This window comes from Terrapene carolina, unplaced genomic scaffold (assembly GCF_002925995.2).
Source record: "Terrapene carolina triunguis isolate 2854851 unplaced genomic scaffold, T_m_triunguis-2.0 Scaffold110, whole genome shotgun sequence".
NCBI classification, from domain to species: domain Eukaryota; kingdom Metazoa; phylum Chordata; order Testudines; family Emydidae; genus Terrapene; species Terrapene triunguis.
In genome coordinates, this window is record NW_020664461.1 from 2244784 (window position 1) to 2259730 (window position 14947).

The 14947-nt window shown below is 54.5% G+C and overlaps 1 protein-coding gene across 1 annotated transcript in view; it reads left to right on the forward strand.

Moving 5' to 3' along the window:
* Nucleotides 1–14947, forward strand: part of LOC112110541 (phosphatidylinositol 3-kinase regulatory subunit gamma) — a 311516-nt gene that overhangs the window by 125369 nt on the left and 171200 nt on the right. The window contains exon 5 of the mRNA XM_026651964.2: nt 1550–1681. Coding sequence (XP_026507749.1) covers nt 1550–1681 — 132 coding nt within the window. The remainder of the gene's footprint in view (nt 1–1549; nt 1682–14947) is intronic.

Here is a 14947-nt window from a genome sequence, read left to right on the forward strand (position 1 = left end):
CTGGTAACACGGCACATGCCAAAAATCTGCTGGGTGTTTTCCTTAAGAGGCCTCAAAACACGGAAATGCTCGTCCCAGTGCCTGGGATGCGGCGTCCGTGCTGACACTTAACCCAGCAAATTAGCAGAGGCCTCAGTCTGTGGTGCTAATAATTACCAGGAGTTATTAATACCACCCAGGCTCACAATCACCGCTGATCTTTCCCAGTCACCTTGGCCCGCACTCATGTAAACAGCTGTCACGATGGCCCCGTCAGCCCGGCCTCTGGCACGCAGTGCATTGGAGAGGGGACCGAGCAACTGTGGGTTTCTAAGCAGCTGGATGACATGGTGACCCAGGTCTGAACACAAAAGCCAGCCCCAAGCCGCGGGGGAAGGGGGGGCTTGGCAGCCATCCAGGGACCTGTGCAAAGGAGTTCCAGACTGCGAAGGGAGCCAAGGTCGGCAGGACAGGCTGCTCTCTTTTAGAAGTGGCTCTAGCACCTGTTGGGAGATGCAGCGGAGCGTTGCTGCAATTGATCCTGCTCGGGTGCTGGAATGAAACGGGTTTGTCCCCAGCTGGATTGGACGGTGCCCTCCCCCAGCCGGTGGCCCCTGCAGCATGAGGCTCGCTTTGATGGGAGATTTCAGCACTGACACCAGCATCCCAGACAAATTCCATTCACTTCCTTATAGTGTTACTTTGGGCATGTATACACGGCCGTGCCCAACTCGAGAGGCAGCTCCATTTCAGTGATTCCTGTATGTGTCATTTGTAAAGTGATTTGGGAGGATGTCTCTGTTGTTAAAGCCCAATGCACAAATCAATCCCAAGTTCTGAGCCATTCAATTCAAAACTCAATTTCAGCGTGTAACACCCTGGTGGTAATTCAGCAGCTACTCGTCTTTTCGAAGGGGCACGTTTGAGGACACAGGGAAAATAATTGGATGTCCCATGGTTTGTGATGTGCTCATCTCTTCTAATTGCCAGTATTTACTTTTAGGCAGGTTACGGGCTTCTCTCTGGGGAGGAAGAATCAGCTTTCGTTGATGGTGTTTTGTTTTGCTTTGAATTGTTTTCCGTGAATTACAGCGTATTGAAAACTGGCCTTCTCCTTCAGAGGATTGTTGTGGGTCCACGCTCCATTATGCTAGGTGCTGTACAGATATACAGCATGAGAGCATCCCGGCCTCAAAGAGCTTTCAGTCTAAACAGACAAGCCATAAGGGGAGAAAGGCTGGGCTCATTGAAGCCAGTGGGAGTTTTACCAATGATGACAGTGGGTCAGGATTTCCCCCAACAGGTGGATGAGACAAAGAAGGGCTTGGCAGGGATGGAGTAGGATGGGGTAGCAAAAAATAATAGGATGCTTTGGCCCAGGCCAGCCATGAGTACCATTGTTGTCTCCAGTGATTGCTGTGCGTATCTCAGCCATGAGGATTGGTCAGTTTCAGCCTCGGGGCGGGATCCCTCCAGACCATGAAGGGTTTTGCTCTGGGGCAGACATTTCCCCAGCTCGTCTGTATCTTTGGCCTATGGGAGTGACGTTCTTCCTCCGCTCCCCTTCCAGATGCAGCAGCTGTAGACACGGACCCGTTTGACGGGCAGACGTTGGCCGAGGCACTGAAGTGGTACCTTCACGAGCTCCCGTGCCCTGTGATCCACCCCGCAATCTACAGCGAATTAGTCTACACTGCTCAAGGTAATCACCCCGTTTGCTTTGCCTGGTTGCTTTATGGGCGGTGGGATTCTTCAAGCTTCATCATGGAAAGGCGCGGTAAAGGGGCCATCACTGCGTCTCGTGATCAGTTGCTGGTTCTACTGAATAGAACTCGGTCTGGAGTGACCGGTGGGGTCCACATCTGGATCCAGACTGGGCTTAGGTTGAAGGGCTGGAGTTCAGGCGCGTGGTTAAGCCCGGGCTAGGGCTCCGGTTAGACGGCGTCAGACATCCTCTAGCTTCTCTAGCGGCGTGTGGATTTCAGGCAAGCGTGGGGGAAATCTCATGAGATCACTTGTTCCCGTGAGATTTCCACTATCCTCCGCTGCATCTAATATCGGTCCCTCTGGTTTAGGATCTCCCCGATCCAGAAGTGCTAAGTACATAAGAATGACCCTACTGGGTCAGACCAAAGGTCCATCTAGCCCAGTATCCTGTCTTCCGACAGTGGCCAATGCCAGGTGCCCCAAAGGGAATGAACAGAACAGGTAATCATCAAGTGATCCATCCCCTGTCGCTCATTCCCAGCTTCTGACAAACAGAGGCTAGGGACACCAGCCCTGCCCATCCTGGCTAATAGCCATTGATGGACCTATCCTCTATGAATGTATCTAGTTCTTTTTTGAACCCTGTTATGGTCTTGGCCTTCGCAACATCCTCTGGCAAGGAGTTCCACAGGTTGACTGTGCATTGTGTGAAGAAATACTTCCTTTTATTTGTTTTAAAGTTAGGGGTGGGCTTGGATCTGGAGGTTTCCTGAAATGTATAGCAGATTCCACCCATGTAGAAGGGGCAGCAATGCGTCTCCAGGTAATGCTCTTCAGGGGAAATTTCCTTCACAGGATTCCTTCTCTCTTTCTACACTTGAGAAAAACACAGTGATGTATTTTAATGACCCCAAGAGGTTGGGATAAAGGCTTAACGTCTCCTCCCAAACACAGCAGCACCCCCTCCCATCCCACTGGGATAATGGATCAGGAAAGATGCCCCTCACTGAATCACCCTTGCTTCTACCTTGTGGGCATCTCACAGTTCGTTAGAGGTCTCCCTCTAAAGAGCCTAATAAACCCAGCTGATTGAAGTCAATCTTGCTTAGCGTGTGGTAGCTGACAAGGATGTGGGATGAAGTGCCGTGTAGGGTAGGCTGCATTGCAAGGGTTTCTGTACCAGTAATTCTCCCGATGTAATCCATCCTCAACAGTAGAGTTTAGAGGCCCCATCTGAGATCGGGTCCCCCTTGGGCTAAGCACTCTACATACACAGAGGACATATACCGAGAGCCCTGGTAGACCGTCCCTGCCCTGGAGGGGTTACAATCTAAAGAGACGAGACAGACGAATGGTGACCAAAAGGGAGTAGTATTATCCCCGTTTCAAAGGAAGTTCAGGGAAACTAAGTGACTTGCCCAGGGTCACCCTGCAAAAGCAAGGAAGTGAACCCAGACCACCCGACTCCCATTCGTTTTCCCATTCCCAGTTACCGCTTTAGAGCTCTGGCTGCTCCAGTTTCCTTCAGCCGTGGCTTCCTGTTAGCCGACACTCCGAAGAAGCTGAATCTCAAAATGAGCAGAACACGTTGCTTCCCCCGTCCTCCCTTCCTAACAGGCATCATGAGGCTTTGTCCCTGTCTCCCAGTCCATAATAATCTCTTCAAGCGGCTATTCGTAACGATCCAACTGCCAGGGATGGATGGAGCACGTGGAAACCCCCACCCCAAGTGTTAGATCAAGGTCAAGAAATCGATCGCCATTAAAAGCGACGTCCCCACCACCCCTCCCTGCCTCATCCATCATTTGTCACGCCGCCGGCGACCTCTCGACCCGCGGACGTGGAAGAGCCTTTAGGAAAAGCACTCACCTCCCCGGAGCCCGTGTCCCTGCTGTGTCCATCACTGGGATGACATCGGGAGATGGACGCAACGGGCAGGGGCTGCTGGTAAAACATTAAATAGCCACGGAGATCGCTTCACCAGAAGAAGCATCGGTTTCTCTTTAGAGTCATTCCTCAGTCCTGAGCGGATGCCCTTCCTTATTGCAGCCAGTCTGTGAAAGGGAATAGACTCAAAGCCCGGTACTTGCTATTGGCCTCGCTGCTTAGTGACGGGTATCGTTGAGATTTAGAGGTACTAACGGGCCAAATCCACCCCTGCTGTCCGTGGAGTTACCCCAGGGATGACTGTGGCCCACCACTAGCCTTTCATCCCAAAGGAGCCCAGAGTGCTATCCCAACAGAGCTCGACAAATTACACCTGGGGATCACTTCGCACGCGGCTGAAATGCAGCCACCTCTGGGGCGGGCCAGCAGGCAGGCAGAATGCACTCCAGTTCAGGGCAGGGAGCAAACGCTGCGTGGCCAGTTAGGAAAGCGCAGTGATGGAACAAGCACCAAATCCAAACCACTGCCGTGATTGTGTCTTGTTTCCCTTCCCCGTTGCATCATCTGTTGCCCCAGGGAGGCCCCCGTGCTGCCAACCCTCCCTCCCGGGACTAGTCCCGTTCAAGTCAGGCGGACAGGCTGTTCGCATAAGAAAGGTGTTTTCAGAATCAGGGCCTCCGACTGTACAGTCTGCAAGGCAGCGACTGAGTGGCCAATCTGCAGCGGGTGGCAGCTGTTGTAGCTCCATTAAAGTCTAGCGACACCAGCTCCAGACCTGTGCCTTTACCGCTGAAAAGCAGCAAGAGATCGTCACTGATAACAGAAATGACCGGTCGAAAACTAACCGGCACAGACCACGCCTGGCCTGCTCCAGCCAAGGCCTCATGGGGACACTTCCAGTAGGATTTTCAGCTGGTTTTTTTCCTTTTTAATCTCAATTGAAAAGAAAGGGTTAAAGGAAACTGAAAGCTTCTTGAGGAATCAGGCGCATATGGTATCTCCCCTGCCCTTCATCCACCATCCCTGTCCCCAACACACAACTCCCTCCGAAACAGCCACGTGGACAGCCACGACTTTAGCATTACTAACAATTGCAGCCACTGTCGACGAGCCATGCGCTCTGTCCGGCAGCTTTTCACACACGTTCGGTAAATGCAAGGGGGCCAGTGGTACTGAGTAGACAGGTCAGTTGTTTGGCTGTATGGGGCTAGGTTGGCTGCGGTTTTTTTGAGTCTCCTGGGTCAATCGAGCCGTCAAGCTGAGAACCCAGGAGACGCCCCCATCAGCTGCAGAGCAAAGAGGAAAGCTGATGACGGGGGGAAATTGGGTCCTCCGCTGATGACCCCACTTGTAGCAGAGTGCCATAGGTCAGGCTGTGATGTTCAGCTCTGAATCTGAGCTCCCTCAGAGGCAGGGAGATTTTCAGACCTGCAGAATCAGATAGTTCATTCCCCAGGAAGGCTTGGGCTCCTCAAACTTCAGGAAATCCCGTCCTTCCACAGGGCTAGCCACAAACTCCGGGGCGGAGAATCGCAGGCCCCGTGCCAGCTGCCGGAGTGTCTCAGGTAGGCACGGTGCTTTCCAGAGGGACAGGACATGCTCCCTCCTGGTTCTGGGGCTGCTAATGGAGAGGGGGGGCCTTGCCCTCTCTGGGATATCCAGCCCCAGCAGGGGTGCTAGCGCACTCACTCCTTGCGCTCTGGGGAGTGCGGGTATACCAGGCCTGCAACTGAGTCCTCAAACAGCCGCCATCGTGGAGGATGGGGATTGAACCCAGGGACTTCAACGCTGGAAATCACAGGCTCGCCCACTCGCACTAAAGAAGAGCTTTCTCTGCAGTGGGGAAGTAGCAGGCTGCTATTGTCCGTCGGCCCAGACACGAAGAGGAGACATGAGCACACACCACAGGCCAGTCGAGAACACCAAGGACTGAAATTGTGCAGCAGCACAATGGGTGAGGGAAGGCCCCTTGCTCCCTTACCCTGTTTTCCCCTCCTGCAGATCCTTGCAGAAACCAGCCCAGACGAGCTATGCGCACAGAGGAATTCAGGAGTCTGGTGGTGCTTCTACGGCAGGCAGTGGTAGAATTCCTAAATAATCCTCTCCCATGCCGTGAATCATAACAAACAAGCTCTCCGCATACCGGGGCCGAGGCATTTCACAATCCCCCAGCATCCGAGTGCTGCTTCTTTGGATTGTGCACAACCGTCAACCAAGCCAAACACCACAAATTTCCACCCAGCAGCAAAGAATCTAAACGCTGCCCTGGGGCGGAGACGTGAAACCACAGCCGTTTGTGCCCATCTCCGGTGGTTATCGGGGCAGAAGCTAGGATCCCTCAGCAGTCCTTGAAAATACCCCTGGAATAACCCCAACACGCCCTCCCGAAGCCGGTCCTAATGTCTAAGGATGCAAGTGAGCTGAGCCTGCATCGTCGGTATCTAGCCCTTTGCCGAGACGCCTTGAGAGTTACACACACTGCAGAAACTAACTCTCTTCTACCCTAGAAGTAAAGAAGAGTCAGGAAAATACAGAGCAGAAGGCCTGGTTAGCATCTGAATCTGGACTTTCTAGTCCATCCCATTGTCGGGGCAGGAGCAAACGTTCAGAAGTGTTCTGAACCAGGACTCTTGGCTAAGGACCTTGTCTGATGAGACTGATCCTCTGCTGGAGTGACACATGACTGAGCAAGCAGAGCTCTTCAGGGCTTGGATCCTGACTTCTAATCCCACCCTGGCCAAATCCTGAAGTCCTCCCTCACTTTTTACTCCGTCAGGCAAAAATTCACACTGATTTCAGTGCGCCATTTTTCCTGAGCGAAGGCTGATGATGGCAGGATTTACTCCTTAGCAATCGCTCGCTGGCCTCTGGTACAGGTACACGTGTGGCTCCTAAATAATGGCGCCCGGTGGCAAAACCAATGGCACTTCTGAGAAATTCACCCTGCGCTGAGGGCAGCAGCTAGGCTCTAGCCTGATCTGTCCTGGAAGGAAGCACAGATACAGATGGAAAATGCAGTAAGCCGTGTCCAAACACCACTGCCCAGCCCTCGTCCAGAGATACCCGAATAGGTGGCGCTGTCTCAAACGCTGAAAGGCTCTCGGCGCAGAGCCGGTGTGCCCTGGCCATGCCAGAAGTCCAAGCAGCTGCCGGGTCCCTGTGCTTCGGGCCCAGGAAGAAAGCATTATTACAATATTTTGGCTTGGGTGCCTGGGAAGGTTTTACTGTAACCTAGTCAACTTTTGGCTTTATATGGGCATAGAAAAAGCTCTGCTTTTTCGCTCAGGATGTTGGACGCTCCTTTCGGTCTCTGGGAGTGTTTTTGGCCTGCATTAGATTGTTACAGGTTAGGTTTTATTGGAATTTTTCATTCAAGCAACCGGCCAAGTGCTTATAACTGGGAAGGTTCAGGCGGGCGGAAATCTTCAGTTCATCCAGCAGCCAGGCTGGGCTCCAAAGACCTTCTAAGTGATTTCTAGCAGAGAGAAAGCAGGGACTACGCCAAAGAGCAGAATTTCTTCTTTCGCTGCCCCCACCAGCGTCTCTGAGCACCTTCCACACGGGAGTGAATGTATCCCCACCACACCAGGGTGAGGTAGGGAATTGTTATCCCCAGTTCACGGGTGGGGAACGGAGACACAACGGGACTTGTCCCACGTCACGCAGAGTCTGGGATAGAGATGAGAACTGAACGTTGGATTCCCAAATCTCAGTCCAGTCATCCTCCCCTACTGTAAGGGGGCCTTTAGCATGGAAACCCTTGCCGTGAGCAGACAGAGCTAGCTAGCTGTCTGCGTGGCGAATATTATTTCTATCGTGGTTGCATCCAAAACGTACTGGCTGCTTTCCAAATGGATAGGAAGATCCGGGCTCTGCCCAGAAGAACTGATAATCCCTAGATGGTATTTCTAAGGGACCTATCAGCTGGGTACCGACAGCGCTCTGGAATCCTTTACCTTGAGCAGCGTGGCTCTGGAAGCCTGCCTGCAGGCGAGGCTGGAGAGCGCTTTAAGCCATCTCCAAGAAGCTGCTAGGGTGGCCTTGCCCAGCAGAGGAATTTCATGAGTTTATAACAAAAGATGCAGGCTCGGACAGCTTAATAATGGTGCTTCCAGCCCCCCTCTGAGCACCTTCCCCCTTGTTTGGGGCTGTCTATCATCTTGTACAATCCAGCCAGCTTGAATTCGACCCGATCCTTTGCCCAAGGTGGAAAAACTAGACTCGGACAAAGCCCTACGGGGGGTACCGTGGGGGACTATCTCGTAGTGACCGGGGCTGGCCTGGGCGGGATGACCTCGCAGTGCTTTCCCAGCTTCTGTCATCACGCCCTCAAGTGCTGTATTAGGATGAGCAAGTGGAGCTGCGTACGAGGATTTAACAAGCAAAGCCTTAAAAATCAATGGGCAAATGTCGCGAGTCTTGGGGGGGGGAGGGGAAGTGTAGCAGGGTAGAGCACTGGGCCTCAGGAGACCTGGGGTCTTATTGCCAGCTCGGCCACTGACTCGCTGGGTGACCTTTTGCAGGTCACGTCCCCGCCCCGTGCCTCAGTTTCCCCATGTGTAAATGGGGGTAACAATCCTGCCCTCCTCAGTAAAGTGCTGGAAGAGTGGCAGATGAACAGCGCTAGATGAGAGCCGGGGAGTATCCGTCTAGCTCCCCTTTTGCTCAGCCTTTGCTCCTCAATGTGTGTTTTGCCGTGCCAAACGCTATGTCAGGATCTCAGCACCGTTCCCAGAGCTCCTGAAGGCCAGATGTTCAGAGGAGGTCACCCCCCCCACACATTGGGGTTGTGATGCCCCATCAACCAGTCGGATCCATCTAGTTCACAGGGCCGTCCATTGACTCTTGCAGTGGGCTGAGCGGCCACGCATCCCTCAGCCCTGCCTGCTCTGCCCATGAGCACTGCCCCTTGCAGCAGCGTTCCTCGTGGAGTAGCCAGTGAGATGGCCCTTAGCTCAGGCTGCAGAAGTACATGCTTCTAGCTCCGAAGGCCCACGTGTCGTTCCCCGCCGGCCGGCTCTCTAGAAAGGTCCTGGCAGCCAAAAAAGAGCTTCCCTCTGCTCAGTGCAAAGCCCTGCGTTACGGCTGTGCTGTTCCTCTTGTCCGGTTTTCCTGGCAGCTCTGTTTCTTGGTGAGCGTGGGGGTGTTTATTAACCTGTGGAAGTGGCTCCGGGAGCATCCCGTATCTCCTCTACTGGGGGAGTTCCTTAGAATGATTGCTCCTGGGGGAGGCGATAGAGCGGCCGCGGGCCCAGATTCACAAAGCCATTTCAGTGCCTAACTCCCATTGAAATGAATGCAACGTAGGCACCTAAATACCTTTATACGTCCGGGCAGGCATGCGCTGGAAAACACTGAGATCCTCCTTCAGCATCTAGGCAGGCAAAGCAGGTGCTGTTTAATCTGTTAGGGGCTGGTAGCAGCCATTGACAGGTGGGGCTTGGGGCGTAGACAAGGCCAGTGCCAGTTGAGGTCGGTTACCACCGAGTTCTGGGATGGGGCCAGGTCTCCATGTGGGGCGAGTCAGCTCTCACCCCAACTCCTCCCAGTAGTAAGTATCTCTATTGGCAGAGCGGCCTGGATCGCTTGGTCAGCTAGGCGCCAGCGAACAATGTGGTTTAATACGGCTATGTGGAAATGTCCACATTTAGGAGCAAAGACTGTAGGCCATACTTACAGGATGGGGGACTGTATCCTGGGAAGCCGTGACGGACAACGATTTGGGGGTTGGGGTGGAGAATCAGCTGAACACGAGCTCCCAGTGCAACGCTGGGGCCTAAAGAGCTAATGCCATCGTGGGCTGCATAAACAGAGGGATCTCGTGTAGGAGCAGAGAGGTTATTTCACCGCTGCTGGAATCCTGGGTCCAGTTCTGGTGCCCACCATTCAAGAAGAATGTAGATGAACCGGAGAGGGTTGGGAGAAGAAAACCTGCCTTGGAGTGATAGACTCAAGGAGCTTAAGAAAGCAAAGGTCAAGGGGTGACTTGATTAGAATCTGTAAGTACCCAGCCTCTGAAACAAATATTTGATTACAGGCTCTTCAATCTAGCAGAGAAAGCTCTAGCGGGGGCTGGAAGTTGAAGCTAGACAAATTCAGATTGGATGTAAGGTATACATTTCTAACAGGGAGAGTAATTAACCAATGGGAACAAGTTACCAAGGCTCATGGTGGATTCTTCATCACTGATGACTGTTTCAATCAAGACGGGATGTTTTTCTAAATAATCCCAGTGGTCCCTTCTGGCCTAGGAATCCGTGAATTGATAGACACCCCGGCACATAGGCATATCCCCGCCGCGATGCTCTAACATCCGTATCCAGAGCAGATGGCCTTGTGAAAGCTGAACCGGCAAAAGAAAGGAAGCCTGGGGCCATCAATGGAGTGCAGGGGTTCTCAACCTTTTTCTTTCAGAGGCCCCCCCCCGTCTTTGCAACCCAGGAAACCCCTGTTAATCTGCCTGGGTTAGCCCTGAGCCGCCATGTGGCCGATTCTCGTGCGTGATCACCACCCTTTTCTGTAGCTGTTTTTACTGCATAAAGGGGCTTGACTGCACCTTCTGTTGAGCCCAAAAGAGGCTGCTTGGCCCCCCATTGTGATTGTCTTTGGATCTGTGGCTAAGGGCTTGTCTACACTACCTACGCTGACAGAAAGGGTTCTCCCGTCGACAGTCGTGAGCACCTCACAGTCTTTGCAGTACTTATCCTCACACACCCCTGGGAGGCAGGGCAGGGCTGTGAGCCACATGCTACAGAGCGGGAAACTGAGGCACAGAGAGGCTAAGTGACTTGCCCAAGGACATGCAGGAAGGCTGCAGCAGAGCAGAGAATCGAACTCCACTTTTCAGCTCGCACGCTAACCACTGCCCCATGCTGCCTCTCCGTGTGCCCTGGGCAGCCTGACTGGTCACTCGGCACCTTCCACCCACTCGGCCGTGTGTAACAGCCCCATCCTTCAGAGCCAGCTGCTGCCACGCTGTAGTTCCCAACTGGCCAGAAGGAGTCACTGTTGAGCAACATGAAGTATTCCCTTCCAGCAATTAACTCCGCGTCTCCCACACCGCAGGGCAGATCGTAGCATCACCCAGAGACCACCAGGGCAGACCCATGAGGGCACCGTTTCTCTTTGTGTCTGGGATCCTCGGGAGCTCACTCTCCTTCCCACTTCGAGCCCAGAATCCCAGTGTCTCCGCAAGGCAGGATCCCTGTCGCGCGGTCACACAAATGGTTAACCATCCGCTTTGCTTAAAAACTTGGCTCCCTTTTCCTCCTTCGGAGCCCAAGTTTTGAAATAAGATTTCGCCCTCTGTTGTTGTTATAACTGCCCGAGACCTTCCTGTCTCAAGGAATAAAACATTTCCACTGTCCGCGGGATTAGCACCTCTTTAAATCATGCTTTTGGCTCGCCTGGGAAGGACCAAACCAGGAGATCTCTGTGGGGAATGCAACTGGCTAAACGAGACCGAATTGAATTAGCTCTGAATGAGCGATGACCCCGGCTTGCAGACAGCTCGAAACGCTTGCCACGGCGCATTTGGCTTTCTCCCCCTCTGCCGATTGCCTCTTCCTCCAGCCACTGCCTCGGCTAAAGGGCTCACGGGACAAACGGGTCCCATGCCTGCATGTTCCCGGCATCCCTCCACGCACACGATGGCACGTGGCCAACCAACCACATTTCTCCTGGGATTCCCCCCTCCCACTTCAAACCTCCATGACTCAGCCGTCAGCCCCCCCGGGACTCAGCGCTGGAAAGGGGCCATTTCCTGTAGCTATCGCTTCCCAGCCCTGACCCCCTCTGAGGATGGCAATGCCAACGGACCTCTTGTAAACCTTAGCCCGCTCTTGCACGCGGAGAGATTTGAACTCCGAGCGTCAGGAGCAAGAGCACTGGGCCTGGTAAGTACTCACGTACCAGCCTGGCCGAGCTAGGCCAGTGGGGAGTCTTTAGTGCCACGTTTAGCTCCGGCACGTGCTTAGTCTTACTTATTTTATTCTGCCAGGGCAGGTAAGGCCTGATTCAATGGAAGGACTCCCACTGAAACGCAGAGACGTTGGGTCCGGCCCCAGGGGTTGGATCAGGCTCCTAGTTTGCCTTCATTCCTTCGCTTTACTTGTAGCTTCTTCATCTAAATCAACAGCCTCCTCCTGAATCCACAGCTCCCCCCGCAGAGCGGCACATCTGTGCCATGGATGAGCAGGGCTTGTCGGGACGGGGATGGGGGAGGCCGGGCTGCTGATATGCAGGATGGGAAGGGCTGAGCTTCTCGCCCCCACGCGGCTCGTCAGATTCCAGGCATGCGCGCGTCCCACTCGGTAAACGTGCTGCCGTGGGCAGACCATTGCAAAGACAAGCCTGACTGGCCTTGGGGGGAAGAGGCAACGTGGGGGGCGGGGCCAAGGCTTGACCAGCGGTCCCCCCGCCCCCTCTTTAGGAAGCTTTCACCGCTTCTGTCATGGCTCGGACGCGGATACGTATTTTGTATCCGTGCAGGGCTCTAGGTTTCTTTGGTCCTGTCTCGGTGGGGGGGGCTTGGCTAGCTGACCTTCCAAGGTCCCTACATTTATACAGGCCTTGACCGCACCCACTGCAGTGGGGCCCATTCTCAGGTCAGCATCGAGGGGCTGCCGTAAAACCGTGGATGGCGGCTGCCTCCATATTTCATATCCCCCAGAGCGGTAACGCCCGAGTGAGGCAGTGGGGGTCAGGAGACAGCGGGTTACTGTTATATTCCACCACAGCAGCAATTTAACCCCCTTCACTCCCCTGCTTGGCCAAAGGGGAGCTGGGCCCTTCTTGGCACAGTTTCAAGCAGTGTGATCGTATGTGGATAATGAGCAGTCTGGGAGTCAGGAGACTCGGCAGTGCCGAGGACCTTCGGCTCCCGCTGGCTTTGACTGGAGACGCCCTCTCAAAATCTGGCTCCTCGGTCGGCGCCCCGGTTCTGCCACCGACTGCCCATGCGATCGGGGGCGAGTCACGTCACCTCGCCGTGACTCCGTTTCCCCGTCTGCCAAAGGACAGGGCACTCAGACTGCCGAGCGGCCGCTGTGCCGTGCTTTGGGACCTGGAGACGAAGCACCGAAGAGAGAGGACCTGGCGTGGAGCTAAAGCTTCCAGGGTGCTCAGAAGGTGGGTCTTTGCGGTAGCTCCAGCTCCAGCACTAATAGCGTTCCTGGCTACTTGGATCCGTTTGGCCGATGGTCTGCGTATTACCACTGCCAGCTCTTACCATTGCTCCATTACCTCCCCCTAATCCCCTGCTGCGGCAGGACGTGCCGCAGGGTCGGAAGCACAAGTGGGCTGACGGGAGGAGGCCAGGGCACCTTTGGCTCAGAACTCCCTCGGGTTGGAGGGTTTGTGTCTCAGCTCACAGTTTAACGGGGTGGGGGGAGCAAACCTCTTTTCCTGGGGCCCAGCCAGGCTGGAAGCACCTGGGAGCACAACAGCAGGAGCCGGCGGCTCAGAGAACGGCCCAGCCCAGCAGATTGGATACTGGGGATTTGTCTGCACGAGGCGTTGCTGCCTGGCAAGCCAGGAGGTGAATTTCCAGCGCGTTCGCTTGCTGCACAGGGACATCCTGTGTAGACAGAGTCCATCGTGATTATCTGGGGGAGCAGCTCCGATTTTTCACCGACGTCTTTGCTGTTGGCAAGCCCTGGCCTGCTGCCCCCATCCCGGTTCGGTGACTGCACAGGCCAGATCCAGCACAGACTGGCTCAGGGCAGCTTCCCCAGCCCCCTCCGTGCTGTCTTCTCTCTCCTGCCCTCACCACAGCTGAGTCAGCGTGGGTAACGCAGGAACTGCCTCCGGGACAGGGATTTCCCTCTGGCTGGCTCCTCAGGCTCCCTGGATCATTCAGTGTTTGGCAGGAGACCGAGCGAAAGATGTAACTTGGCCCAGGAAGTTTGAACTTGGTTTGGGGAGAGCGAGCTGGGGGCCCCCTCCCATGCCCTGCCCGGGAGCAATGCTTCCTGTAGCCGCCTGATCACCCGCGGCTGTCTGCACCTCTCCTGAGATCCCCCACCATGGAGCCAGCCGGGAGTTGCCAGCTCCAGCCGCGTGGGATCTTTCTCTCGACAGTCAGCCGAGGGCAGCAGGCCTTGGGTTCTCCCAAGCGCAGCACTAGTGAGCGGCGTTTGCGTGGGGATGGGAAGCCTCCAAAGCCGGTCGAGGTGCTCCAGGCGTGGGTGGCTCGGCAGTTTGTGGGGCTAGGGGGCACGGTGCTGCAGACCTACTCAGAAGCTTAAAGTGAGGCACGTGCGTACGTGAGAGCAGGATCGGCATCAAAGAGACCCTAACTTTCCGTTGTGCTGGGTTTTCTTTCGTTTTTAATGAGCCCTGGTGTTAAGTAGCAGGGTTTTTTTTTTAATATCTCAATGGTGTTTCTTTCAATATTGTAACACGCTAGTGGCTGATGGGTCTGTGTGCTGCCGCCATCTAGTCGCTAGGCTCGGAACCGTGTTTCATAAGCCCTATACGGCTAATAATCACTGAAGATTCTCCTTCAGGTTAAGTTGCGGGGAGGGCTGTGCTTTTGGAACAAGCAGGGCTGAGTTTTATTCCCCCTCCGCCCCTATCTATCCAGAAGGCTTAGAAGCCGTGTGTGCTCCTCTGACACTCTTGGGAAGGCATTTCTCAGCGCCGACTCTTCCAGCGTTTGTAAAGGGGAGCCCTCCGCGGAGGTCTCAGCACAGCTTTGTCCTTCTCGATCGCTAGCTTCTTCCTTTGCCTCTTCAGGAGACCCGCTGGGCTGTACACTGATCACGTCCTCAGAAAACCCTACCTAAAAGACTAATACCCAGACAATGCTGAATTAGGAGCAAATTAACCTCCGAAGAGAACCTATCAATTATAGCCAGCACAAATAACAATCAGGCCCTTTAATTTTAAACTTAATCCCCTTCGTCTTAGTGTGCCCCAGGCGTAACACGCAGCAGCAACCGAAATACACTGCAGCTGCCCTGGCGTCCTCCGTATGCAGCACTGGGGACAACAAGAAGAGAGGCTGGGAAAGCCAGGGGAAGAGGCCGGGTCATGGCAGGCCAGGGTGTCGTCCCATGGGTGGGGACTGAGCCTGCCCGTGTCTCTGCCCGGGGTCACACCAGCACCGAGCGGCGTCACTGGGCGTATCCCAGCAGAGCCATTGGCAGATCTGGGCCTTAGACTTTACGGGCCAAATCCTGGGCTGCTTTGCCCCTCACGCCGCCCTGCTGAAGTCAATCAGGCTGCACAGGGTGGAAGGGTGATAGGGATGGCACCTCAGTATCCACTGGGATGGGTGGAGAGAGAGAGAGAGAGAGAGAGAAAGGGAAAGATGTATGGGTTGCATAGATATGTATGGGGTGGATAGACGTATGGGGGTGGATGGATGGCT